This window comes from Pempheris klunzingeri, chromosome 16 (assembly GCF_042242105.1).
Source record: "Pempheris klunzingeri isolate RE-2024b chromosome 16, fPemKlu1.hap1, whole genome shotgun sequence".
NCBI classification, from domain to species: Eukaryota; Metazoa; Chordata; class Actinopteri; order Acropomatiformes; family Pempheridae; genus Pempheris; species Pempheris klunzingeri.
The window spans coordinates 14869577-14896460 of record NC_092027.1 but is presented as its reverse complement, the minus strand read 5'-3'; the positions used below and the strand labels follow the sequence as shown (position 1 = coordinate 14896460).

General features: G+C 41.8%; 1 protein-coding gene across 1 annotated transcript in view; it reads left to right on the top strand.

Moving 5' to 3' along the window:
- Nucleotides 1-24474, top strand: part of kcnh8 (potassium voltage-gated channel, subfamily H (eag-related), member 8) — a 46973-nt gene extending 22499 nt beyond the window's left edge. The window contains exons 7-16 of the mRNA XM_070846138.1: nt 2108-2312; nt 4816-5025; nt 8233-8432; nt 10494-10743; nt 15941-16155; nt 17339-17377; nt 18557-18858; nt 19545-19660; nt 19917-19996; nt 23884-24474. Of these exons, the coding sequence (XP_070702239.1) occupies nt 2108-2312; nt 4816-5025; nt 8233-8432; nt 10494-10743; nt 15941-16155; nt 17339-17377; nt 18557-18858; nt 19545-19660; nt 19917-19996; nt 23884-24474 (2208 nt within the window). The remainder of the gene's footprint in view (nt 1-2107; nt 2313-4815; nt 5026-8232; nt 8433-10493; nt 10744-15940; nt 16156-17338; nt 17378-18556; nt 18859-19544; nt 19661-19916; nt 19997-23883) is intronic.
- Nucleotides 24475-26884: the final 2410 nt, after the last annotated feature.

Sequence of the window (26884 nt, the reverse complement as noted above, 5' to 3'; positions counted from 1 at the left end):
CCTTTCATATATTCTGCTTTCCCATCATCATCCTATCTGTACTTGACTATCACCTAATTCTTAGTCATGTTTGTGTGACTGGACATTTAGAAGTGTCCCACAAAGAAATGAGTAAAAGGATTATATGAATAATAAACCTACTTACAGTTATTATTAAAGCTTATATGAATATGTCTCCTGTGCCCAGGGGCCCAGTCGGTATTGCAGAACAGTGTTATGCATGCTTATTGGCCCGATACTGCTGCATCAATAAAATAAATGAAAATAAACATGACCAGTCACACTGATGTGATTGGCTCGTAGCGCTAAAGGTGTGGCTGCAGGGGGAGAAATAATGAGTATTTTTGTAAAGTTATAGTCTCATGTGCAGGAATATTGCCTTCAAAAAGCAGTGGGGAGGTAAGCAATCAAGTAGCTGCATGTAAATTTCACACCTGACGAGCAGAGTAAATGCAAATATGAGATGGAAGTTGTAGAGGGAAAAGTTGAAGGAGAAAGTGGCAGGAGGTGTGAATCCGTTGTTGGGTACATTTCATTGCTTACTGTTCATGGTGCTGGAGGAGAATGGGATGTGGCGCAGCCTGCTCTCTCCATAGGTGGGTTTGCGGGGTGGTGATAGATGGTGGAGAGGAGATGGAGCGTCTCCCCAGGGCTCAGTAGGAGGCTTCATTATCCCTCGTGCTGCACCAGTTCTCTATTTCTCAGAGCAAGAGTGTGGAAAAACTGCTATAAAACTTACTGAGGACACATGCAGGAGCAGCTCTGATAAGGTCTGTCCACACATCTCCTCCTCTTAGCTTTGTTCCAATGCTTTTGTAACCCCCTCCCTATCACACACACACACACACACACAGACAGACACACAAAACCACAACATTTTCTCTATCTTACCTTGCCTATTTTCTGTATCATCCCTCTTCCTCCCTCTATTTATTTTAGTTATTACGTTAGATGCACCTTGTCTATAGAATTTTTGTCCCACTTTTTCATTTTCCATCCATCCCCAGTTACCCCCTACACACATATACACACACTCACACAAATTCACATCCAACATACATCCTCATAGAAAGGTTATCCTCCTTGTCCTACATCCTTGTGTGTGGGGGGGACTGGGGTACTGGGGTATATGTGTGTGTATTTCCAATGGGGATACACAGTGGCAAGCCCCAAATGATAGACTGTTGGTGGAGATTGCCTGAGGAGCAGGTGCACAATGGATGACATTCACATCACAACTACAGTACATGAATGTGAGAAAGGTGTTAAAGGGTACTTAGAGTAGAGGGAAGCAGAGAGCTAGCGGTAAAAGTCATTAAAGAGTGAAAGAAAAAAGCATAGAGTGAGAAAAGGCAGAAAATGAAGAAAGCTGGAGTAGAGGAACACTGTGTGTCAACGGTGTGGATTAAAAAACAAAACAAACACACCTGTGAGCAAGCGTCTGATTGCTCTAATGGGTAATTTTATATTCAAGGATCCCTCATCAGGAAATCTTCATATAGATCATACTGTTCATGTGCTGACAAGCATTTGTCAGATTCTAATCATGGAGTCAGAGAGCGTTTGAGCAGCCACTAATGCTGAGGAGGACATGAAGCACGGTTAAGAGCTTGTTGTCACTTCAGGCGGTGCTGTGTATGCAATCGTGCATTAGCGTGTGTGTGTATTAAGCTGGTTTATCACTCTTCCCATGAGATTTACTGTCTGTAAAACAGAGACAATTGCAGTCTGCTCCTCACTGTCGCAGTTTCGGTGTCACCCTCTTTATATCTGCGTGTGACCCTCCGACCTGTGCCTCCACAGAACACCAGAAACCCCAAGAAAATCTTAAGAAATAAAAAGGAGGTTGTGTAGTTGTGTACTTGTTCACTGCCTTCAGGAGCTGTAGCTGTGAGAGGGAGAGAGAATATAATTGATATAATGATGACCATGGTGTGTGCTTTAGTAGTACATGGTGTCAATCCCAATGTAGGTTTAACAAATGATACCTGTGACACCCACCATCTTCAGGAAATGCACTTTATGCCAAACACTGCATGAAACTGATCAATCCGCCATCTGCATCCTAAAAATAACTTCACCTTGGGTCCTTGTTCTTTTTCCCTAGGTGTCCGTGGTCCACCTGTTAAAAACGGTTCGTCTGCTCCGTTTGCTGCGATTGCTCCAGAAGATGGACCGCTACTCGCAGCACAGCACGGTGGTCCTGACGCTGCTGATGTCCATGTTCGCCCTGCTGGCCCACTGGATGGCCTGCATCTGGTACATCATCGGCAAGATGGAGATGGAAGCCAACGCCTACAACTGGGATATTGGTGAGTGAAGGACAAGGATGTTATGTTGTACCCTCAAATCCTAAAAAAAAACACTTCCCAGCTCAGTTGTTGTTGAGTTTTTAAGGCTGAATGGAGGATTTTAGTGAGGGCCACAATATCATTCCTTCTACTTCACTTGGGGTGTTTTTTGGCGCTGTACCAAATCTGTTGTTACAGGGGAATGTAATGTAATGTGAAGTGAATGTGTGTAATTTCACAGGTCTGTAGTATTCCTCTGGTATAAAGCATCTTTAATTTCCCATCATTACTCTGTATTGCCTTGATATATGACACTGAATCTGCTGATTCACCACAAGACATGACACATAACATTGCAGAGATTAAGATTTAGTCAATAAAATACTTTGGTATTATCAGATTACCCCAGAGAGAGAAACAGAGAGAGAGAGTTTATTATCATATCAAATTCTGACATTTACAATTAATGCAACTACAAGACCTTCCTGTGCAGAAATAATCCAGTTTGAATAGGACTTTAGTAGCTGTGAATAAAAATGTGAAGGTGAACACTATGAAGGTCAGAAGAAATGGACCTCACAGGAGTGTAAGAAGCAACAATTTCCAAGTGTCCAACAAGTGAGCTCAACATTAGAGCCTGAAAAGAAACACATGAAAAATGTGAATCTAAATGACTGAAGGATTCAGTGCAGCAACAGAAGTCTGGCAGTTCAGTTTCAGAATGGATCTTAAAAGGATATTTACAGAATGACACACAGACAGTTGTGCTCTTGATACACATGTAATTGTTTGTGTGTTTTCGTTTTATCTACGTTTGTCAAGCTGTGGGAGCTATTATCCAGCTTTGTCAACCTCTGTACTAAATCACTATAAAGGAAAAACTGGGCTTTTATGGGCAAAAATCTGTTGAATAAATGGCTCATGGTTTGTGACACAGAGTGCAGGCTATGAAGCTAAAATGTTAGATTTGTCATTGATCATCTGGCATCAATAGAATTGGTCATTTTCCACTTTTTCATCAGATAAATCCCACATGCATTTCATGTCGGACTCTCCTCTTTCATGTCTTTTTTTCTGCTCTCAGATTTAATTTCTGCTTTATTTAAGCTATCACATGTGGGGCTTGGTAAGCATGTCAATATGCAGTGCACATTACAGTTTAATTGCTCAGTATTTCCAAATCAACAGTGGCTCTGAGAAGCTAATGATGCATGAAACCTGCGGGGCTTTTTTTTTGAGCAGGTAAGATCTGATATTCTCATGCAGATCTGTCTCCATCATGGACCTCATCCCTGTAGGTTTTCAAGCTATTAAGACAGTTGTTTATGTACAGCCAGGATTCATAACCATGTAGCCTAATGAAGCACTTCACACAAGTATGGATGTATTGTTTGGTGTTAAAGCACTGCAGTGATATGACAGTCCTTATAGACTGAAGACATAATATTGAATTGAGAAGTCCTATTGAAATGAGAAGCATAACTATGCTATGGACTCGTCTTGTTGTCATAGTATTGATTAAGTGTGTCAGTCCAGAGACAGCACTGCTTGTTTGTCTGGGTCCCTTAATATTTCAGTAAACGGCTAAGTTAAATCTTTGATCTCCTCATCAATTTCATCGATTCTTAAGTCTGCTGTAAAATATGTATCAAAAGGAAAATGTGAGAGCAATGACTACATCAGTTGTGTGTGTGTGTGTGTGTGTACTTGCATGCAGGTGCTTGCATGTGTGTGTTGTAAAATGGAGTGAGTGTATGGCATGATTCTTCTTGTGATTCCCCCAGGTCCCTCGTATAATGAGGCCTCCCGGGCTGATCTCTGGTCAGTATCGATGAGGTGCACTGCGTGCAATTACCTCACTGTGGTGTCTTAACTGGTTCTGGGTCAGCATTGACTGGGTCATGAGAACGATGCAGATTTCTCCTCACCAATTACTGCATTTCAGTGTCATAAAATAGCAGGTCACTATATGAGGCAGGATTAATGTGTTGTGTCCTAATTATGTGTTTCTGATGCTGAAGTGAGCGTTGCAGTCAGGCAGCTATGAGGGCCTTCCATCCAATTACCATTCATCAGTGTCTGCAGGAGACTCTCCTGGGATCAGCGGCATGTCTCCACACTGTGCTGACCAGGGATCAGCTCTGGTTCCAAAACATCTGATCTGCTTCTACTGCTCTAAATCCATTCTGGATGTAGCATGGAGAAAAACACTGCTTACCACAGTTTCTAGAACTGGGAAACAATGCTGTCAGCTTTGAGATGACCACTGCAGCTCTTCGTATCTGACAAAGAAAGTAGTCACTTGTAGTGATAGAGCTATTGTAGGGAGATTTTGTAATAAGGTTCCTTTTGATTTTTGTAATTAACTGTAGATGTTTCTCTGGACAGGTATGATTTCTTGAAAACTATTCCCCTCTCTCCACTGCGCCTCTTAGAGCCAATCTTATTAGCTTGGAAAACACAATGAAAGTGCATTATTTTCTAGGTCTAACCATCCATTTGTGCTTGACTATCTTGAAAACAGGATGGCTCCATGAGCTGGGGAAGCGCCTGGAGTCACCCTACTATGCCATAGGAGGTGTGAATGGGACCCTCAATGGTCCCTCCATCCGCAGCGTCTACATCGCCTCACTCTACTTCACCCTCAGCAGTCTGACCAGCGTGGGCTTTGGCAATGTGTCGGCCAACACTGACATCGAGAAGATCTTCTCTATTTGCGTGATGCTTATCGGAGGTACTCGGAATACACACATCAGTGATTCTCTGACTTTGTGTCTTACACACGCATGTAGAATTATAATGTATACTTAGTACCAATTAATGAGATTCAATAGCAAGATCAACAAAATCTGATTTTGCTTCCCTTGCCTGTCGCTTGTGTGTAACTATGGTTATTTCTATGGTAGTTTCATTATAATCCAGTGGCAATCATAATGTGTATTAAACAGACCTTTGCAAGATGGTCCGATCCAGTTTAGACTGGTTACACCAGGTTTGGCTGTTTGGGGATGAAGAGAGGTCACCATGGCGGGATTTTCCCTGAGGAAGCTCCTCACTCTGGTTCGGCTAAATGTTAAATGTCCCCGGCTGCCTGGGGGCAGTAGCAGCCACAGATGCACAACACACGTACACATACCGTCCCTTGTGTGTTAACGCAAAATGAAAACTAACACAAAGCACCTGCTCATATTTATAGCAGAGCGTAGGTCAAATGTTTGTTAGTTTGTGGAAGGACTCAGTTATCGACTCATAACAATGAAGTGATGTTGATTCTGCTATAAAATAAACTAAGAATCACTTCATGCCTAAAGAGGAGTAAATTGAGTAAACAGTTACATGACCACAGTTCAACATGTATCCGCTTAAAAGCTCAGTTTTTGTTGATCGGTATCTCATGTCAGGAGTCAGTGGCATGTGGTCTGTGTTTTCATGTCCAGAGGTGTGTGACACACCTGAATGAGATAAGCAGAAAACATCATCTGTAGGAGTATTAATGGTACCTGTCAGACCGATCAAACCAGCTCTTCTGATCTCAGTCCTGACGCTGATGTTCCTGTCGGGGAGGCAGAGTTGCAGAGTTGACACGAAGAAGACACGAATGAAGATATAAAATTTAGTTGGTTGACTGGTTTCTCTGCGTATTTGATCACAGATATCGACAGTTTTGAATAAGAATGAATTTTGATTGATCAGATTTACATATTCATATATATATAGAGAGAGAGGGAGCAGAAATATTCATATTGATCATTCAAATTATTATTATTATTATTAGGTCATTATGGGGCTTTTTTTTAAATTGCTGTAAGGATTTAAACAATCAGACATGGAGGCCATCATGCAGCATTCAAGCAGCTGTAAGAATCAGCACTCAGTTGAGTGTCTCAGTCTTGCCTTATTTCTGATAGAATTGTTTTTCCTATATACAGTGGAGATCGAAAGTTTGGGCACCCCAGATAAAAATTTGTATTAATGTGCATAAAGAAGCCAAGGAAAGATGGAAAAATCTCCAAAAGGCATCAAATTACAGATGAGACATTCTTATAATGTGTCAAAAAAAGTTAGATTTTATTTCCATCATTTACACTTTCAAAATAACAGAAAACAAAATAATGGCGTCTGCAAAAGTTTGGGCACCCTGCAGAGTTAATACCTTGTACTGCCCCCTTTGGAAAGTATCACAGCTTGTAAACGCTTTTTGTAGCCAGCCAAGAGCCTTTCAATCCTTGTTTGAGGTATCTTCGCCCATTCTTCCTTACAAAAGTCTTCCAGTTCTTTGAGATTTCTGGGCTGTCTGGCATGCACTACTCTTTTAAGGTCTATCCATAGATTTTCAATTATGTTGAGGTCAGGGGTCAGGTTGTGAAGGCCATGGCAAAACCTTCAGTTTACGCCTCTTGATGTAATCCACCGTGGATTTTGAGGTGTGTTTAGGATCATTATCCATTTGTAGAAGCCATCCTCTCTTTAACTTCAGCTTTTTCACAGATGGCATCAAGTTAGCGTCCAAAATTTGCTGAAATTTTATTGAATCCATTTTTCCTTCTACTCGTGAAATGTTTCATGTGCCACTGGCTGCAATACAACCCCAAAGCATGATTGATCCACCCCCATGCTTAACAGTTGGACAGAGGTTCTTTTCATTGAATTCTGTGCCCTTTCTTCTCCAAACGTACCTTTGCTCATTCCAGCCAAAAAGTTCTATTTTAACCTCATCGGTCCACAGAACTTGTTTCCAAAATGCATCATGCTTGTCTATATGTTCATTTGCAAACTTCAAACGCTGATTTTTGTGGTGAGGACGTAGAAGAGGCTTTCTTCTGATGACTCTTCCATGAAGACCATATTTGTACAAGTATCTCTTTATAGTGGAATAGTGTACCACAACTCCAGCGTCTGCCAGATCTTTCTGGAGGGATCGTGCAGTCAAACGTGGGTTTTGACTTGCTGTTCTCACAATCCTGTGAGCTGCTCTGTCTGATATTTTTCTTGGTCTTCCAGATCTTGCTTTAACTTCCACTGTTCCTGATGACTGCCATTTCTTAATTACATTCCGAACAGAGGATATTGGCATCTGAAAACGCTTTGCTATCTTCTTATAGCCTTCTCCTGCTTTGTGAGCGACAACTATTTTCAGTTTCAGTGTTCTAGACAACTGCTTAGAAGAACCCATGGTGCTGATTGTTGGGGCAACGTCAGATGAGTCTGGGCATTTAACACCTTTGAGATTGACATCACCTGGTCTTTCCAGACGATGATTGTGAACAATCCATGACACTGTCAGATCTCAGCTTTCCAAAGGGGGCAGTACAAGGTATTAACTCTGCAGGGTGCCCAAACTTTTGCAGACGCCATTATTTTGTTTTCTGTTATTTTGACAGTGTAAATGATGGAAATAAAATTTTTTTGACATATCATAAGAATGTCTCATCTGTAATTTGATGCCTTTTGGAGATTTTTCCATCTTTCCTTGGCTTCTTTATGCACATTAATACAAATTTTTACCTGGGGTGCCCAAACTTTCGATCTCCACTGTATGCAGGCAATGTTACTACAAGTATGATATACTAGCAGTGGTCTCTTTGGGTGTGAGGACATGAGAACAAGGCAGAACATGACTGCTCCTTGTTGATCCTCTCACTTCACAATTGGCCTGGTTTGAGCAAGCAGGAGGTCCTACTGCATCCCACTAATGTTTCACTGCACTTCTTACTGTTACTGAAGCAACCCCTACTGTTCCTCTTCCTATACTCTGGCGCTGCTGAGTTTACAGTGAGCTACACAAAAATATTTCCCTGCCAAACTTCTGGCATTAGAATAGCGATCAAAAGGTTTTCCTATTGTGGTTCCCTGTCTTGACAAGCCATTTCCCTCTATTTCATGCTTATGCTCCATTATCTCTCCTACTCTACTGACCTTCTCTCCCTCTTTATACCCGCAGCACTGATGCATGCACTGGTCTTTGGTAATGTGACAGCCATTATCCAAAGGATGTACTCACGCTGGTCCCAGTACCACACCAGAACCAAAGACCTCAAGGACTTCATACGTGTCCATCATCTGCCGCAGAGCCTCAAGCAGCGAATGTTGGAGTATTTTCAGACAACCTGGTCAGTCAACAACGGCATCGACTGTAACGAGGTACCACCAGCACATATGAATCCTGATCCTCCCTTTTCTGTTAACTCGTGTTTTTGACACCCAACAGCACAGCATGTGGGGATCAATAATTCATTTGAAAGATCACAGACCTCTCACTCCTCACATATCATCCACATTTAAACTCATTATTGGAGTGATGATATGATCGATATGACATGATCCTTCACAATGCAAGAGCATGATGTTTTACTCAGCACTGACTGGCAAAGAGCGAGGAGAAGACAAGAACGAAAAATTAAGGAGCAAGAGAGGCAGACATCACTTCGCTGTCTTACATTGGTCATTTTAGGATGACAGGATATTTTGTAGAGAGATTCAGGGGTTTGCAGACCTTTATTCTAGATTGAGTGTAGCTGAGGACAGACTCTTGTTATGTGCCAAGCGTGAGGAATGTGCAGAAATTCAAGGACACTCAGGCAACAGGACGCCACACGCAGTCTAAGTTAGTGGTGGAATACAATATAATCTCTCAAGTATGGTAAAATACATTTTTGCAGTACCTGTGCTTTACTCCACTGCTTTTATTTAAGAGTGTTTGGTTTGTACTACTGTTACTAAAGCAAAAACAACATTAAACTGTCCATCAGTATATAAAATACTCAAAATTAGCTCCATCTTGACCTGCTACAAAATTGAAATTCTACATTTATGAATACAATCAATTATTCGCAATGCAACACAACACAACACCTATATAGTGATACTATACCAAAAGGGGACATTCTGATTAATAAGAGCTTTTGATTTTGACACTTAAATTGATACGTATATTTTGCTGATTGAACTTATAACAATACCTCATTAATAGCCTAAGTAAGTAAAAATTGAATTTTGATCCATAACTTTGACTAGTAATAGAGTATTATCACACAGTTACTACTTTTCTTTATGGCTGTAGATAGTGGATAACTACTACTGAACACTGTGGAGCGTCTAATGTTCATGGTCTTGGATATTAAGTTAATGCTACTGTTGCACTTGTTGTAGGCTGTGTCAGATAGAAAGGTCTGATAAATGCCGGAACTTGACACATATTAAGTACAAACTAAAAAATGCAGAGAGGTGGATACAGAGCAACTTTTGCAGATGTGGCTTGAGGACAGCTTAGAGAAAACATACAAGCGAAAAGAAGGGATGAACAACACATTTTCTTGACAGGCCAAAAGGAAAAGGAGGCAAACCAGCTAGTAGTCTAACAGCAGCTCGTCACTCCGGCCTGTGAATGCCTCTGAGACAGCTGTCAGAGCTCAGACCAGCGCTTAGATGGAGTGATGATGATGAATCCCAGACAGATGAATTATAGATGGGCCTGCTGATTAAAGTCTGCCTGGCTCTGATGACTCATTGATCGACTATATGTGATGGTGATCTCCAGATCTTTGTCCCGACAACGAGACAGACAGATAGACGATATACAATGTTTTGACTTTTTGACAGTGGATTTTTCAGATTGTATTTGAGTGTTTACATCGTGTGTGTGTGGCATTTGTAAATATTGTGTTGGTTTATACAGTAGCATAGTATGAATATTTGTGATTCATAGTGATGGTTTTTAACATTGATCATTCTGAGGTTCCATCATTGAGTTAACATCAGTGGTCTAAGTTTTGACCAAAACACCTTGTTCTTAGATGCTATGTATTCACCATCTCATATAGAAAACCAATCGTGTTATTTTAGTTTATTGGCTGGCTGGGAATTACATAATTCGAATAATAATAACATCATGTAAGAGCAAGGTTTCTAAAGGTTTTTGGAGGTATTCCTTACCTAAATCAATAGTCAAAGGATATAAGATGTCGTGTTGTGCGGATTGTAAAACCATCTGAGGCAAACTATTGATTTTGGGCTACATGAATACATTTTGCTTGACTTGACACTGACGTTTCCTGTAGTACAATAGCTTAGGAAACAAATCAAAGGCACCCAATGCTGGAAATGCAATCAGTGAGCAGCAGGTGTCATGTCTCTCCTCACTCTTTCCTGCTTCCTCTCTCTGTGCCTCATTCTCTACCTTTCTCAATCCCATCCTCTTCACAGCTACTGAAGGACTTCCCCGACGAGCTGCGATCCGACATCACCATGCACCTCAACAAGGAAATCCTGGAGCTGTCGCTGTTTGCCTCTGCCAGCCGTGGCTGTCTGCGCTCCTTGTCGCTGCACATCAAGACCTCCTTCTGCGCTCCCGGAGAGTACCTCCTCCGACAGGGCGACGCACTCCAGGCCATCTTCTTCGTCTGCTCGGGGTCCATGGAGGTGCTGAAAGATGGCATGGTGCTGGCCATCCTGGGTACGGTAAAGGCTGGAGGGATGGAGGGGGGAAAGAGGGGAGGTTTGTGGAAGAAGGAGCAAGAATGACTCCGTGCCATCATTATAGTTTTTCAAAGTCACTCCCAGCAGCAGGCTTCATAATAAAGCTCTGTGCGGCTCATTGTGATAAAGCTCGGCCTGTAAATGAGCCCACTATGTAGAAATAGCAGCATTACAGTGTCCTAAAGGCTACGGATCATTCTCAGAGCCTATTGTTATTAAACTCCTATAAAATCCACTCTAGTTAGATGCCATATTTTCAACAATATGTTCTAGCAGAGAGAGCCAGAGTAGGGCTTATCTGTAGCTGTACAGGCATAATGTGGGAGCTAGATTTTTAATTTCCGAAGCTTTATTTGATGTTTAGCAACATGGCGGCATTAATTAATACTGGCTGGTTCGCTGAAGGTAAGCAGAGCTGACAGGCAGATGTTGAAACAGACACAAACATACAGTCACTGCACATTGTATTAAATTATATACCATTAATCTTTTGAGAGGAAGCCAGGATCGTCCAGTTCCATACAGGTTAAGCCAATCTAGTGATGTCCAGCTGACTATGGTCAAGTCTGTTCTATAACATTGTAATTCAGTCCTGTCCACTTTAATTTGTGTTGTCCAATTCAGTGCAGTCCATTTCATCAGTCCAATTCACTGGAGTCAGGTCATTTCAGTTCCATCTAGTCTAGGACTTTAGTGCTGTCAAGTGCAGTTCGTGGGGGGTTTAGTTGATATCAGTCTTTGTACGGCACACAGGGTCATTTGTATGCATTTTTAATTCACTCTGTTAAATGAATGTTTGATTTGCCATGGCAGCAGCTAATTACGATGATATGAACCATAAAGGGTGTACTTCAGGTGGGATAACCCTGGAATCAGCATATCCAAAAAAATATATATAGTTAAATAAAAATTGGCTTCTCATTAATGGAGGAACAAGAATCCAAAACATTTGCTAAAGCTGCAATTCAGCTCAAACTAAGAAGATATTTTCTAAAATTATAGTAATCATCATGTTATAGATAGTGTTGTACTATTAATGCAGTAAGGGTCATTATTTAAAGTTCTAATGGAAAGAAAAATAGCTTTTATATTCTATAATTAGATGCCGATGTAGATACTCGTATAAAAAGTGTACAACTACCAGAGTCTTTTATCAGCTCAGTACTTTTTTTCTATTTTATAATGAACTACTACATTTGCTTGAGTACAAAAAAGCTGCCATACTGGATATGTTTCCCATAATCATCCTTATATGATGCAGAGTGAATTCAAAGAGAAGAATCCAGATGAGAAGATTAAGCAGCCGGTTATCTTACCTTAGTTTATCTTATTTTAGCTTAGCTTAGCTTAGAAACGGCTAGCTTGGCTCTGTCCAAAACACAACAAGTCTGCCCACCTGTACCTCCAAAGCTCACTCATTAATGTGTTAACCATTCCTTAAAATGACAATTTTGTATTAGCAGAAGTGTCTATCTAGTTTTCTCACAATTGTTGTTCTCAAATTCATAAAGAAGCTACTTGGAAAAATGGTTTTGGAACTGCTCCAATCACATGAAACTCTTGTAACAATCACAACCTTCCCTCAATACATCTGCACACGTTTTGCACCCTCTTTTGACTGGTGGAGATTTCCTGTTCAAAGCTGCTTCTCATAGATTGTGTGAAAGTTTGGGGCTTTAGTGAAAAGCACCATAATATCATAAATATCTTGGTGTAGGATGCATCTGAAACGAGATGCAAATAATTCTCAGTCTTGCCGTTTTCCCAACCACCCACATCTGCTGTGTCACACAGCCTTGTGTGACCTTAATGGCTTCTGCTATCTGACCGTCATGTCACAGAGTTGTAGACCGTTGTGGCACAAGTGTGTGTGTGTGTGAGCATGTGTGTACCATATATTACTGAAGTTGTGGGGACATAAATCTGTTTACACAGACATATTGTGGGCACTTCCCTCCTTTTGGTAGGTAAATGCTAAAGAGTCCCCATAACATGAATCATTTAATTTTAGGAAGAATGCTTGGTATACGGTTAGGTTAAGGTGAGAGTAAGGGTTAGGTTTAGTCAAGTAGTGGTTGTGGTTAGAGTTAGGGTCCAGGAAATGAATGTAAGCCAATCTAATGTCCTCTGAAGTGATGGAAACACAACTGTGTGTGTGTGTGTGTGTGTGTGTGTGTGTGTGTGTGTGTGTGTGTGTGTGTGTGTGTGTGTGTGTGTGTGTGTGTGTGTGTGTGTGTGTGTGTGTGTGTGTGTGTGTGTGTGTGTGTGTGTGTGTGTGCGCGCATGTGCGTGTGCGTGCGTGTGTGCGTGAGCTAAAGATCTGAATTCGAAACTCCATCCATCATTTTGTCTCTGTTATTTGGTGCAGTACGTACAATCTGTATCTCGATCTCTGTTATCGTGTTTGTGTGATTGTGCTGTGTTGTTGTTGGCGTGTGGATGTGTGTGTGTGTGTAAAGTGTGCCTACCTGTTGTTTGCCTCAGCACCTGCATGTAAAACCCTCCTGTTGACAAAAAAAAGTTTGTGTGTGTTTGTGTGTGTTTGGAGTAGGTGGAATTGTTTACTGGTGTACAGAGTGGTTTTTGTTTGCATGTGTGGGTGGGTGCATATCTGTGTGTGTGTGTGTGTGTGTAGGCTTGACAGGAAGAGAGAGAGCATTGTCTCTTTGCTTGCCTGCTGATGATGCAGAAGGTCAGGCTGACATTGAATGTCTGACTGAAGGAGAAAAAAACCTTCTCTCTCTCTGTCCGATTCTCTTTCTATGTGTGCTGTGTGTCTCTCTACGCCCCTCTTCCTTGTCACACTTCACGTCTGTAGCCACAGCTCAGTACCACATAACAGAGAGTGGGTGAGAGCGAGAGCGAGACCTGAAGCAGAGACAGTGAAAGGATGGGGAGAAAGTGGGGTTGATAAAGATGGAATCTGTGCAGTAGAGTATCTGATCCAAATGAAACAAAAGTGAGGGTGCTGCACTGAGGGATGGTAGAGAAGGTAGAGGGAGAAAGAAAGAGGAGGAAAGCAGGCAAGTAGCTGGAGTTACATGCAGAGGGAGAGAGGGATGGGATGCAAGGAAAAAAGGAGGATAAAAGAGGAGATCAAAAACAGAAGAGAGTAAAGCTTAGCTGAGGTAAGGTGAGGTATGGAGGGAAGGAAAAGGAAAGGAAAGAAGGACAGAAAGACAGAAGGAAGAAAACAGGGGAAAAATGGAGGAAGCGAGGAAAGAAGTAAAAAAAGAGGACAAAAGGAAGAGAAGTGGGAAATAAGGAAAGGCAGGAGGAAGGATGAAGAAAGGATGGGAAAAGACAAAGTAGGGAAATAAGAAAGGAAGGAAAGAAAATGGAAAAAGAAAGAAGGATAGAAGAAAAACAGGAAATTGAGGTAGAAAAGAAGGGAAATAATTTCGTGGAGAAAGAACAAAAGAAGGAAGGAAACAACATGGAATAAAGAAGGGAGGGAAGAATTAAATCAGGGAGTAGGAAAGTAAGAGAGGATAGAAAACACAAAGCAGGGAAAGAAATAATGAATAGGAAACAAGGGATCCAAGGATGAAAGAAGGAAGGAAAAGGGAACAAAACAGACAGAGAAGAGAAAGAAAAGCGGCAGGAAAGAGCAAAGGGGTCGACAATGGAGAGGACAGGGAGGAGAGAACAAAAACAGAGAAGGAGGCAGTTATGAGGAGGTAGATCACAGTGACAAATGGTGTTGATACAGCAGGATGAGTGAAAAAGGAGAGAGGGAGGGAGAGAAGTGTTGCTGAGGTGAGAAGGAGTGGACAGAGAGTCAGTGGGAGAGACAGAGAGAGGGGGGCTGAGGGGGTTAAGAATAGTCACGACTGCCGCTCCATCAGCTTCGGTGTAATTGAGCAGCGTTCACAGTTCGCAATGACCATAATGAATATTTTATCACTGCTTAAGGGGCATTAACACTAACGGGGTACTTAGCTCCGTGCTGCATGTATCAAGAGACCAGGAAACAGCTGTCAACACCACTTCACTCAAACAGTAGAATTTACTAAAAGCAGTAAGAGTGATTATGTTTTATGAATAATAACCACAGACTGTAAACAGTCATATTTCTGTTCACTCACAGTCTTCTTAGTCTTCGTTTGTTTTTAGGTGGTATTTGGTAATTGGCTCCCTAACAACACCTCTTGTTGCGTCTCTTTTGCTGTTCGGATGACCAGTTGAGCCTTTCATTTTTACAACATCTGACAATTTATGTGCAACAGACGTTAATGTTAATGCAAAATGTGCTCTGTGCTCAGCTCCGTTTATTTCCAGCTGCCTCGCTGTTCTTTATTGTAATCTATGGTCAGAAGAGCTGCAAGACATAAATGAAGAAAGAGATGCGGTTGCCAACAGCAACAGCCTTGATAACAGTGGTCTTAAATTATGGTGGGATGACAGTTTTGATGCTAATTTTAGTTTCTCATATTTACCTCAGTTGTGGCTGCCGGGTTGTTGTTAAAAGAAATAGATTTAGGTCATGAATATGGCAACAATTCAAACTGTTAATGTTGGTACCATATTCATGCTAAATAAATAATTTATTAATGTTTTATAGGTTGGTTTTAAGTGATTAATAAGAACATGTTTTGGGTTGCCAGGCTGTGGTGTTTGTCTTCCTCTTACATGACACCTGCTTTGTCTTTTAAGCATTTTAGTCCATCAACAGATCATTCGACCATATTAACAATTACAACAGCAGAGTTGGTAGATTAGTGTAAACACACTTCATTAACATAATTTATAACAGTTATGGACTTAACCTTTGCTGTTAGCTTATTGGGAAGTGACAACAAACCTGCAGCTTTCTCAAGATTTGATAACTAAATGACTTTTAAAACTTTTTTTTTTTTTTGCTTCATGACTCTGGATGCACATCTGGAGATGGTCAGGATTCAGTCTAGGGTATGGACACATTTGCATCACCGATGGTTGCTGACACCAGGGCTTGAGCAGAGTCTTGACTATGCAGGTGGTCCTCCTAATGCTGCTCCAAAACCCTTCACACACACTCCAGCCTAAGTACTCCATCAGAAACCCTTTGATAAATGGATGATCCGAAAAACCCTGCAGAGTCTGCATAAGAGAGTCCACAGAGTGTGCACCCTCAACATTATGCTGTGATCCTTCTTCTGACTTACCTTTTCCATGTCTCTGTCTCTGAGCAGGTAAAGGCGACTTGATTGGGGCAAACCTGTCCTTGGATGACAGAGTGATAAAAACCAATGCGGACGTGAAAGCCCTGACTTACTGTGACCTGCAGTGTGTCAACCTGAAGGGGCTGTACGAGGTGCTGGACCTCTACCCTGAATACTCACATCACTTCATCCAGGACATCCAGCAGGACCTCACATACAACTTGAGGGAGGGACATGAGACACATGTAAGTCCATCCAAGTAGCATCGATTCTCAAATGTGAAACTGTGAGTCATTACTGTATGACTAAGGGCCATTGCTTTTGTGAGTTTTGTTTATTTTTACCCCAAAATACAATATACAATTTCATGAGCAGAGCTTCACCTGCCTCCCAGTGCTCCTAAAAGTGCTGCAAGAGCACAGTGATGAGTGTAGTTTACATTAATTAGGTTCTCTTGGTGAGGTTGACAAAAAATACGTAGAAAAATGGGGACCAAACATTAATGAGGTGCTGATTATGCACCGGAGGCTGGTGAAATAACTTAGAAATATATGAATAAATGAACAAATCAAATGGATCTTATTACAATCAGATTGACATTTAGTGTTTTTAACATTAAACCTCATAGTTTTTTATATTGGAGGAAGAAAGGACAGAAAGTCCAGTGCATGAAAAGCACTATATACACACTTTCCAATTTCACTTCATAATGAATCAAGGTACCGTAATAATGCAGAGAATGACTAATGGGCTGAGTGAAAGGAAAGAAGAAGGCAAGAGGGGCTGGAGTTTGGAGGGTAAGAAACAGACTTTGAGGGATGCTGGAGATAGAAAGAGGAGAAAAGTTTTAAAGTGAAAAAAGTGTGTGTGTGTGTGTTTGAGAGAGAGACAGACAGACAGAAAGAGAGAGAGAGATCAAAAATAGCCAGGGCACTTGGAGGAGCTCTGCTGCTGTAATTACAGTCAGGTGTTTCTCCAGCCCAAACACCACTGGCCCACTTCCAAACACACACACACACATACACACACAAACACACACACAAGGACACACACAAGGACACACACTACCTGCCGCAGGGCTTTTAGGTGAAGCTAATGGTCAGAGGGGCAGCCCAAATCTCAAGACTGAGTTGAGATAAAATGAAGACAGGAGGAAGGAGGAAGCTCAGGGGGATGAAGGATGTGTCTGTGGCTCAGAGGCTGAGATTGCTGTGTGGATATTACTGTACAGTAAATGAGCACAACGCTATAGCATCAGCGTGTTAAGGTGAATTATTATCCCTGTGTTATATACTTATGTGCACTTTGCGAAATAATATACTGCTGAGTATTGTGAAATCGCTCCTCTGTAATTTAAAACTGAGAAAAGAAAGGCCACGTTTTGATTGCTCTGTCCTGCAGTTCATTTACTCTCTGGCTTTCTTCCAGGTTAAGGCCAGACTGTCTACAACAACTCTAGATACTCAGGTAAGGAACCAAAAACACTCAAACACTGATTGATGACATAGAATGTAAAGGCAATATGTCCCGAATATGTTTTTGAGACAGGTACCATTATCTCAAACCTATTTGTTGACACCAGCCCACAAAGTTTTAATCAGCCCACAATAGAAAATAACTAAAGTCAAATTTACCATCAACGCAGATCAATATTTTCTGTCCCCTTAAAAAGTCTGCAGGGCAACCCGGCAGTAGACCTCCAGCACTGATAATGGACTCAATTACTCTTTTAGACGTAATGATTGTAATGGAGAGATTTTTTGGTGGGGAGGTTGAGGGAGGAGAAAACATCAATTCTGCAAAGAATGAGTTAGCAGTTCTTAAATCACAGCCGGCCCAGAATAGAGGCCGATGAAATGCTGTACATGTTGTCTCACTGCTCTTTGAATGCTGAGACTCTGCACAAATAACACAAATGTAATAATCTGCAGTCAGATATTTTACAAAAAAATCAATTCAGCTGTTGGAGCCATCAACCCAATGCAGGTGTTGATCAATAGGTTACTATGGGCGTTATTACGTCATTGTGTCCTCATTTAATGGTTGATCAGCGTCATTGCAATATAGCACGACTGCAGACCTTTGACAAAAGACACAGGCCTCTGTGTTTATTAAGACTGATGTCAGAGTTCACTAGTGTTGCCTTCATTATTCTGTAGGTCACAGGTTCAGTCCAAAATGTTGATCTGGGGATTTTTGCTCAACCTTGTCACTCACAAATCCAGCTGAGTGGTCTGCTCCTTGCACTCAGAAGTCATGAGTGCATATCTATGTATTGATAGCACCTCTGTGATTTTCAGGGTCATGGTATTAACTGTGTACTCATCATTTTCAGAGGAAGCTGCAACATTTGCTGTGACACAGAATGCCGAGAATCACCGCTTTTTATGAGGCCATTTAGACAAATAGGACATCATCAAGGCTGCTGCTTCAGATGACTCAAATCGTCATCAATATATTTTAATTTCATGTCAGCTCTCTGCCTTTTCCGTAGTTAGAATTTCTGAAAGTTCTCCTTGTAACCACACTCAGAGGCTGTATTTCAAAATCCCCTCAAATCACAGACGCTTGATATTTGTCGCTTCTCTCAAAGATTCTTTTCATGTTTTTTGGTTGTTTTTTTTTTTTTTTTCATTTTATTTCAAGTCTGGGGTGGGAAGGAATGGACGAGTGGTTCAGGGCTATCCGCCCATCATCGAGGCACAGGAGGAACATGGGGAGGATGAGGATGATGATGAGGAGGAGGAGGAGGAGGAAGACGAACACATAGCCATGTCTGTGTCTCTGTCATCGGAGCGGAACCGGACGGTGAACCTCAGGGACACTGGTGGGAAGTCTCCACTGAGCCGATCCAGCCAGAGAACCACAGGACAGAGTACCAGGAGGTCTCGGAGGAAGATCCAGGAAATTACTCTCACCACTTTAGACCCTTCCAACCTCAGTCCCAGGTGAGTTGGGTCACTATTGATTTGCCTGTGTGGGCCTGTGTCTCTGTGACTCTGTGTTATGTCTATTTCTGTCATTCTTCCGCACTGTGCATGTGGTACACACCAGAGCTGGACAAGATAAAGAGTCATAGTCAGTTGAGGGAAGCGATATTTGTCTGAGCTCCCACCACTAAGCACAGTCACAGTGAAACAGAAGTTAGTAGAGCATCGTTGGCTTCTGTCACCCCTGACCCCTGTGTTCAATCCTACTTCTAGATGAGTGATCAAAAATATTGTAATGAAGAAGAAGAAATGAGAGCGATTCAAAAATGTTTTTGATGTCTATTTAGCATATAATGAGATACTAATTAACAATCAATATATGGACACACCATTAGGAAATGGATTTTGAAATCAGCTGGATACAGCCAGGAAGTAGTGAGCCTAGCATAGCATAAAAAATGGAATCAGAGTGTAACAGCTTGCCTACTTAATGCACAGTAACTCTGTAAAAAGGTGGACTTGATAGAGCCAGACTAGCTGCTTCCCCTCTAAGAGCAGCTGTGGCTGAGAGGTAAAGCAGCTCACTCACTTCATAGCTTCATATTTAATGTACAGACGTGATAGCTGTGTCTTCTCATCAACTGTTGGATAGAGCTTTTCTAAATGACCTAACAATTAATACACACACATTTCTGTCTCTGCAGGATCGTGGATGGTACTGAAGGCTGTGAGGGGACAGAAAGTTCCCTGGCCTTCTCCTTCTCCACCAGCCGAGGTTGCCCTGTCAGCAAACCAACCAGTGCCTCAGCGTCTGCCACAGGTCCTCCTATCCAACAGTACAAAACAGTTTACCTCTCAAATATGACAGAATACCATTTACAATTCCTGTAACATCTCACAAAAATGTTCACATCCAAATCCCTGCAGCGCTCTTGTATAATGAGGATGATTAATGTGAATTTGCACTTTCTTTGCTACAGAATTTATCAGCTGCCTTGATGCAATAACTGTCAGGTTACATTTGTAGTTTTTATTGAAGCTTGAGGTGATTTGTAACTTGCTGATTTTTCTCACAGATATGCTGCAGATCAGCACAGCAGAGTTAGCTGCTAAAGCAGAGGAAACCAGAGGACAACTGAGACACCTCGACCAGCAGGTACGACTCAGTGTGTGTGTGTGTGTGTGTGTTTGCGTGTCATAAGAGAGAGGGAAACAGACAGAGAGACAGACAGGTGGGCTCAGGTAAGCATAAGCCATATGGCTATGTCAGCATGTCAGGCCCAAGAAAGGAATGAGAGATGTAATCAAGCAAAAGTAAAAATACATTTTAAAATAGGAATAAATAATTAGGCATTCTAAATCTGAATTTGTAGATGTAGCAAGGCTTTACAGATGGTATCATTTTTCAACTATTTAAGCCCTACATGTAAATGTTTTCATGGACCTTACAGTCAATTTACCACTGTAGTCTCCTCAAGCTCATGAAATCTTGACCTAAAGTGTTTGTTTACACCAGGTCTTAGCAGGCCTACTCTGCCTTGTCAGCCTTATTGTAAAGTATTGTATCATATTTTGATGTTATGTAGACTATGGTGGTTTATTGTCCAGCTTCAAATAATCTATTCATGCACACATACACACACAGCCTCTCGTGCTGTATCCTATGGTTTTGATTGGCGGGTGGCTAAATTGATATTAGGCTTTTGGCAGGTGAGGAGGAGTGTTTGTTTCCTCCTGCTAAGCCTCAGTCTGTATGCTGGGATGAGCAAATAGAGGCGGGGAGAAAAAGAGACACAAAGAGAGGGATACAGGGAGGAAAAGGGGGAAAGGCAGATAGTTTTATGTGAAGAAACAAAAAGTAAATCAGAGAAGGATGGAAAAAAGTGAGCGTGAAACACAGTGGCACAGCACATTCACAGCTATGCACATTGGCTCTGGTGTCCTTTCTGCGTCTCTGTGGGTTGCCGGTGTTTGACAGGAAGTTTCCCAGCATGGTCTTGTAGGTTGTTAATCCTCACTTGGATCCATCCACACCGATCACCATAGGAGATGAAAAGGGGGTGTTGGTATAAACTCTGGCTGCTCTCTGCACAATCACAAATGGCATTGTATTTCATGTCACATGCAGGATTGTGCCAAAGAAAAACAATATCCTCCCAAATATTGTAATACTCTACTGAAGTTAACTCGCACAGTTTTCTCATCTGGTGAAAATAAGCTCGTAGGTTTTTTTTACCCTCAACTCTATGTGAAAAATCCCTTGAGAACACTTTAAAACTAGTGAAAAACAAAGCGTGCTTTCTGGGGCCCAGTTTAAAGTTATTTTTCTTACAGTCAAAATCAAGGAGCAAGGGCTGTTTGAGCTCTGTGCTCGTACCTGTGAATAAAAAAGCATAAACTGTAATTGTAAACATGAGGCGTGAGGATCAGAACAAAACACTTACAAGGTTAATTTCTTTACAGATTCTAACCTTAACCACACATAGAGCATTTTAGTGAACTACAAATAGTGTGAACACAGTAATAAAGCAGCTCTGTCTCGTGCTGTGACCTCTTATTTTTACCCTTTAACCTTATGCCACTGAGGGGTTTATTCTAGTGGGAGCTGAATAAGGCATTAATATAGTTAAAGACAGGCCTGACCTTTGTACCGTGTCATGGAAATCATAATGTACAGCTACACAGGAGAGCTGCAACGAAAGCTTTGCCTGAACAGCCTGAGTAATTGCACTTAAAATTGTGAGAGGAGGCAAGAAACTGATGACAACACATAACATACAGTGCACTACAAATGCACTGAAAAAAGTGGAGCTCTATTGAGGTATTTATATGAAACACAAATTTAAATAACCAAAAAAAAAAAAAATTAAACTGAACTTGTTCTTGCTTGATATAGTGGTTTACAATATTTATCCACCGTTGTACTACCACTACTAATAGTACTACTACTATTCTAACTGAGATATTTTTCATAATTCTTATGTGTAAGTTACCATAAGCATTGTACACTGTGATGCTTAGCGTGCACCTGTAGCTGCCGTGGGTTCTGGTCATCCATGGCTGCTATTTTGTCTGACTGTCTCCATTGACAGTCGGCTCTGAGGTGGGAGTAGTGGAATCATGTTGACAGCGTTTCAGATTGGACTGTCCTTTCGCTCTCAGATTTTCTATTTTTATCAGAGCCAGAGTTTAGACCCAGGCTTTTATCAGCTCCTCCAGAGAGGCAGAGAGATGGGAGAGATGCAAGGATTGTGAAAGAGGGACAGAGAATAGGTTGCTCTGTAAAAACTCTTGTCTGGGACTCAGCATGTTATATCAAAGTTAAATAACCTGATGTCAGGGATATTGAAACATATTACATATAAGAAAATCAATTTGAACCACATTTTCAAATTCAAATCTGCATAAGTATAATATCTATGCCTCACAATGTGTGTCCACATAACTGATAGAGGGAGCTCCCAGCTTTATTTAGTCTGTCGTGATGGTAATAAACTTATGCACGCAGCCTGATCACCTCTTGACGTATTCACACAGCGACTGGAGCAGCTCCCACCTGGGGTTGTGTGTCCTGCTGAGGGCTGATGTGCATCCAGTAGCACTGATGTGTGTGATTGGCCTAATGAATGGTCATGGAGTGCTTTGAGTAGTAGAAGCAGATGGCACCTTGGCAGGGCTTCATGGTAGTGCCCTCTGTGGACATGCCACGTGCAGAGAGCAACTCATCAGCAGCCCCCTCCTTTCATCAGTGTAATGAGCAATTATAGCAGCACAGTGCTACACTCAAAACAGAGACAGACTTATTCTGACCCAAAAGACTGACCTGAAAATATCAAATTCATACAGATGTACAGTATAACCTGGGGGGGGGGGGTGTTCCTGGCATAACTGGTAAGTGTTTCCTAGAAAATGTGTCTTTATTACATAATTGCATGGTATAACTATATGACAGTAACTTCACTTTGAGAGTCTTAGGCATAGAGACCGTAGGTTTGGATACCAGAGACCTCGAGCAATGAGAGGCATGCTGGATTTGTGTTACAAGGAACGCAAGTGTGCTGTTGTTCGTTGGTGTATTTTTAGAATATACGCCAATATCATATTATTATGCCCATGTTTTTTCTAATAAATTGAATCCTGGTTTCAGTGCTGGCTGATCTGATAACACTGTGGTAACCACAGGAACAGAAAATATCTGTGGAGTAGCTACTTTGTGGGAAATACAACAAAAGAGTAACTGGTCATCTGTTTACTTGGTTTTTTTTTTATATTTTTTTTTAATTTAAATCATTCTAACAGCGATCTGATTGCATAGTGTGAGTAGTTTTCCACACAACATGGTAAAGTTGGTTAGCTTGCTTAGGAGATGGAGGTGTGCCTCCTGTCATCTGAAACTCTGAAACAGCTCTCTGTGGTTGCTGCTCTGTAAATGGCTGCATTTGTATAACACTATCATCCTTCGTGCTTTAAAACTGCCCCTAATTCATCCATCCACACACACAAGGACGGCAGCAAACTACCATCCAAGGTGCTCATCTGACCATCAGGAGCAATTTGGGGTTGAGGGTCTTGCCCAAGGACACTGTGTGAACAGAAGGAGCCGGGAATTGATCCGCCAACCCTTTCAAAAGTTAAAACATATCCTCTGTAAAGTGAACATGTGTTGTTTTATAGACACATTTATGATGAACACTTCAACACATTTTGTCTCCTTCGGCTGCTTCACACAAATGCTACCCTATGATTTGCCAATTTAATGCTTTAAATGTGAAGCAGCAGCACTCAGAAATATTCAGTTTGCTTTAGCAGTGACTTAAACAGCTCTTTCATGGTGTAAAGAGTAAACAGTGAAGCTGGTGGATTCCACCACTATCTTCTGTTACACTACTTGATTTCATGAAAATCCTGAGGATTATAACTTTAAGTCCTTTTGATTTTTAATCATCCATTTGAGTGGCTAGAATTAAATTTTTGTATCACATCAAGGATGAGACCTTTTTTTTCCTCTTTAAAACTAAGGATGGTTTATGTTTGTGTCTGCAGGTGAGCACCCTCGGGAAGGAAGTGGCTGACCTTGGACAAGTCATGAAGAGAATGGCCCAGCTCATGGAGAACCTCATGTCATCAATGCCACAGTCCACAGTAATCTGCCCCACGCATTACTCCCCAGCACACCACACATACTTGCCCCATCCAAACCCTCCTCAGTCTTACCCTTCACCATCCTCTTCTCAGACTGCCTGCATCTGGATGGACACGCCTATGTCGTTGCCCTCTTCTCCGCACACTATCCCTCAGCAACATGGTGCAAAATGCCACCAAGACTCCCTCATACACAGACCCCAGGATCTCCAGCTGGGTAACCCTACTTTCGCCAGCTCAACTTTACCCCCAGCTACCAACTCATCTGCCCTTCAAATACAGTCCGTCATCACGGACCCTCACCTGCCTTCCTCACCCCTCAGCTCACCAGAGATTTCGCACCACAAAGAGGAGGTTTTGGACTCCATCAGGTCATGGGTACACAGTCCACCTCCGCAAGACGAGGGAGATGAGGGCCCTCATCAGAGCTCTGGGTGTTCCCCACAAACTAGACTCCAGGGGACCTACCACAACCCAACTGAGGGTTTGTAGCACGCCTCCGTCTGAACTTTCCTGGACTCAGCAGGACTTTTTCCAGGAAATATTTTTGGGATATGTTCTTGAACTAAAGATCAAACTGATCAACTGGGGTCCGCCATATCACTGGTGGACGTTTGCAGGGATGCAATTCAGATTTGTTTTGTTTTAAAGGCACGTGTTTGAAAATCATCTTGCATGAAAACAATTACAGAAGGTTTAGGTGTGTTAGCTTTACCTTATAGAACCGTAGTGTTGTTAGACACAATGTAGAGGTTTGGGTCAGCTGTGGAGCTGTATTATGGCAGCTCTGTGGACACAGCTCACCCCCAGCCTGCTACCCCCCTTTCCCACACCCTAGCTTGAGGCAGGATTGTGCCATAATGGAGGACAAGAGGGATCCAGTGGAGGAGAGAGTTCTTCCTGCCCTTTTTTTCCTTTCTTTTCTTTTTTGCTCCTGGCTAGTGATGGTTTCAGGTTGGCTGGGCTGGTTTAAGGGAGGAGAAAGCATCATGAGTGGTGGAGGTGGGCTTCGGAGACAAGGAGGGGAGCTGTGGGGGGGCATCTTTCCCTCAACTCCCTATCTCAGCCATTTCCTCTCCTCTTAACCCTTCTTTCCTTGCTCACTCAACCCGTGCCTGATGCTCTGGATTGCGAGGACCAGTGGATGGCTGGTGGGGCCTGGTCGGACTGGGAGCACAGAACGGTGCGAGGGGAGAGATGGGACGTATTGTGCTATTTACCGCGGGGCCTCAGGGAAGGGGAGCTGGAGAGTGGAAGAGGTTGGTTATGGAGGTGGGGGGGTATGTAATGCCTCGGGCTGCAAAGCCCCTGCTGTAGTCTGTCAAACTGAGCACAGGGACCCTTCCTCACTCTACGTTTCTCTTTTCCACCGTTTCTCTCCACACACCTACCACTCTCTCTCTCTCTCTCCCTCCTTCTTTCTCTTTCTCTTGCTCTCTGCATGACTTTCCAAGCCTTTTGAGTAGTGCCTGTAGACACACATTAACATGCTGCATGTCACCCTGTGGAAATCCAGCTTGCCATTTATCTATCTATTTAAAGGAAACATGGTTCAATCTTTTAATAGCTGAACCTGGCATTTACTGATGCATATTTATTGGATGTTGGCTCAGTTTAAACAACTGGGTAATTGTAGGCACAAGGTAGTCGCCCCTGTTGTGAAGTGGCCTGGAGCAAACCGCCAATGCTAAATTGGTTCATGATCGACGATGTAGGCCATTTCCCTGATCGTCACCCAGGGTTATCAGCTCTGAGATCCATTTTCTTAGCTGTACAGAGCGAAGGCAATATTCCCACATAAAAGCACAATAAGGAAATAAAGACGCTTTTATATTTCTATGAATGTATCAATACTAAAGATGTATTTTTTTACCTCAAAGAATGCAAGAGTGTGGGGTAACCGTAAATGATGGTACTGTCTATGAGGTTATGGCAGTGCTGTTTGCTGGTGCCAGCCAATGCAATCCTAAACCAGGAAAAAGGTCCTAACTCTTGTCCCGACAGATCTACTGTTCTCTTTTGAATTCATGTAGGTTCGACTCTGCCTCTTTGCAAATGGAATGTACTGTAATCAAACATCTTTTTCCCATTTTGATATTTATTAGATACAAAAAATACTGTTATGCTAATAAATGACAAATATGACTGTTATGTCCTGGCGTTTTGTTTTTGCTCCGTGTTCACAGAGGAGTTTATTAATGGTCCAGGAAATCCACCATTTTCTCTTATCCACAACAAATGTACAGTATATTCCTTACAATTTATGATATGTACAATACATTGGTTAGTGGCCTGAATGCAGCTTACTTTTTTTTTTCAAGGGAATGGATAAAGTGACGTGTTAACAGTCTGATGAACTTACATTTCAAAGTAACATTTATTTCCTCATCAGTTTGTGGACATGCTAAAAGCAGGGGTGGGTGGTAACGCATAATAAGTATCACATGTAATTTTTAAGGAATGTTAAATTCTACTTCCACTCTTCAACCAAGTATATTTTTGAGCCAGTAATCTACTTTTTATTTCTCTACATTTGCCATTTATACTTTATTACAATTAGTGTGTTCTGCATCGCATTCTGGTTGCAACCTGGTACAGTTCAGTCCTTCGCATGGCTTAATTCCTCACTGGAAGCACGTCAGAAGCGGACCGTTTTGCCTTTTGTTGATTAAGTTTATTTTCCTTGACTAACGTTGGCAGGATACAACGTTGAATGGTTTCTTTTTTGTCTGTTTTCATTGCGTTTATTATTGTTATTTTATATATCTATGTTGTGCTGTCTATACAGTGGCTTCTGTCAAAAATAGACAAGACACGTATTTTTAGTGCAGCAGAGGAGAGAGGCATTTCTTTTAAAATGTGCTGCAGTGTTTCTGGTGGAATCACAAGCTTTAACTGGAGA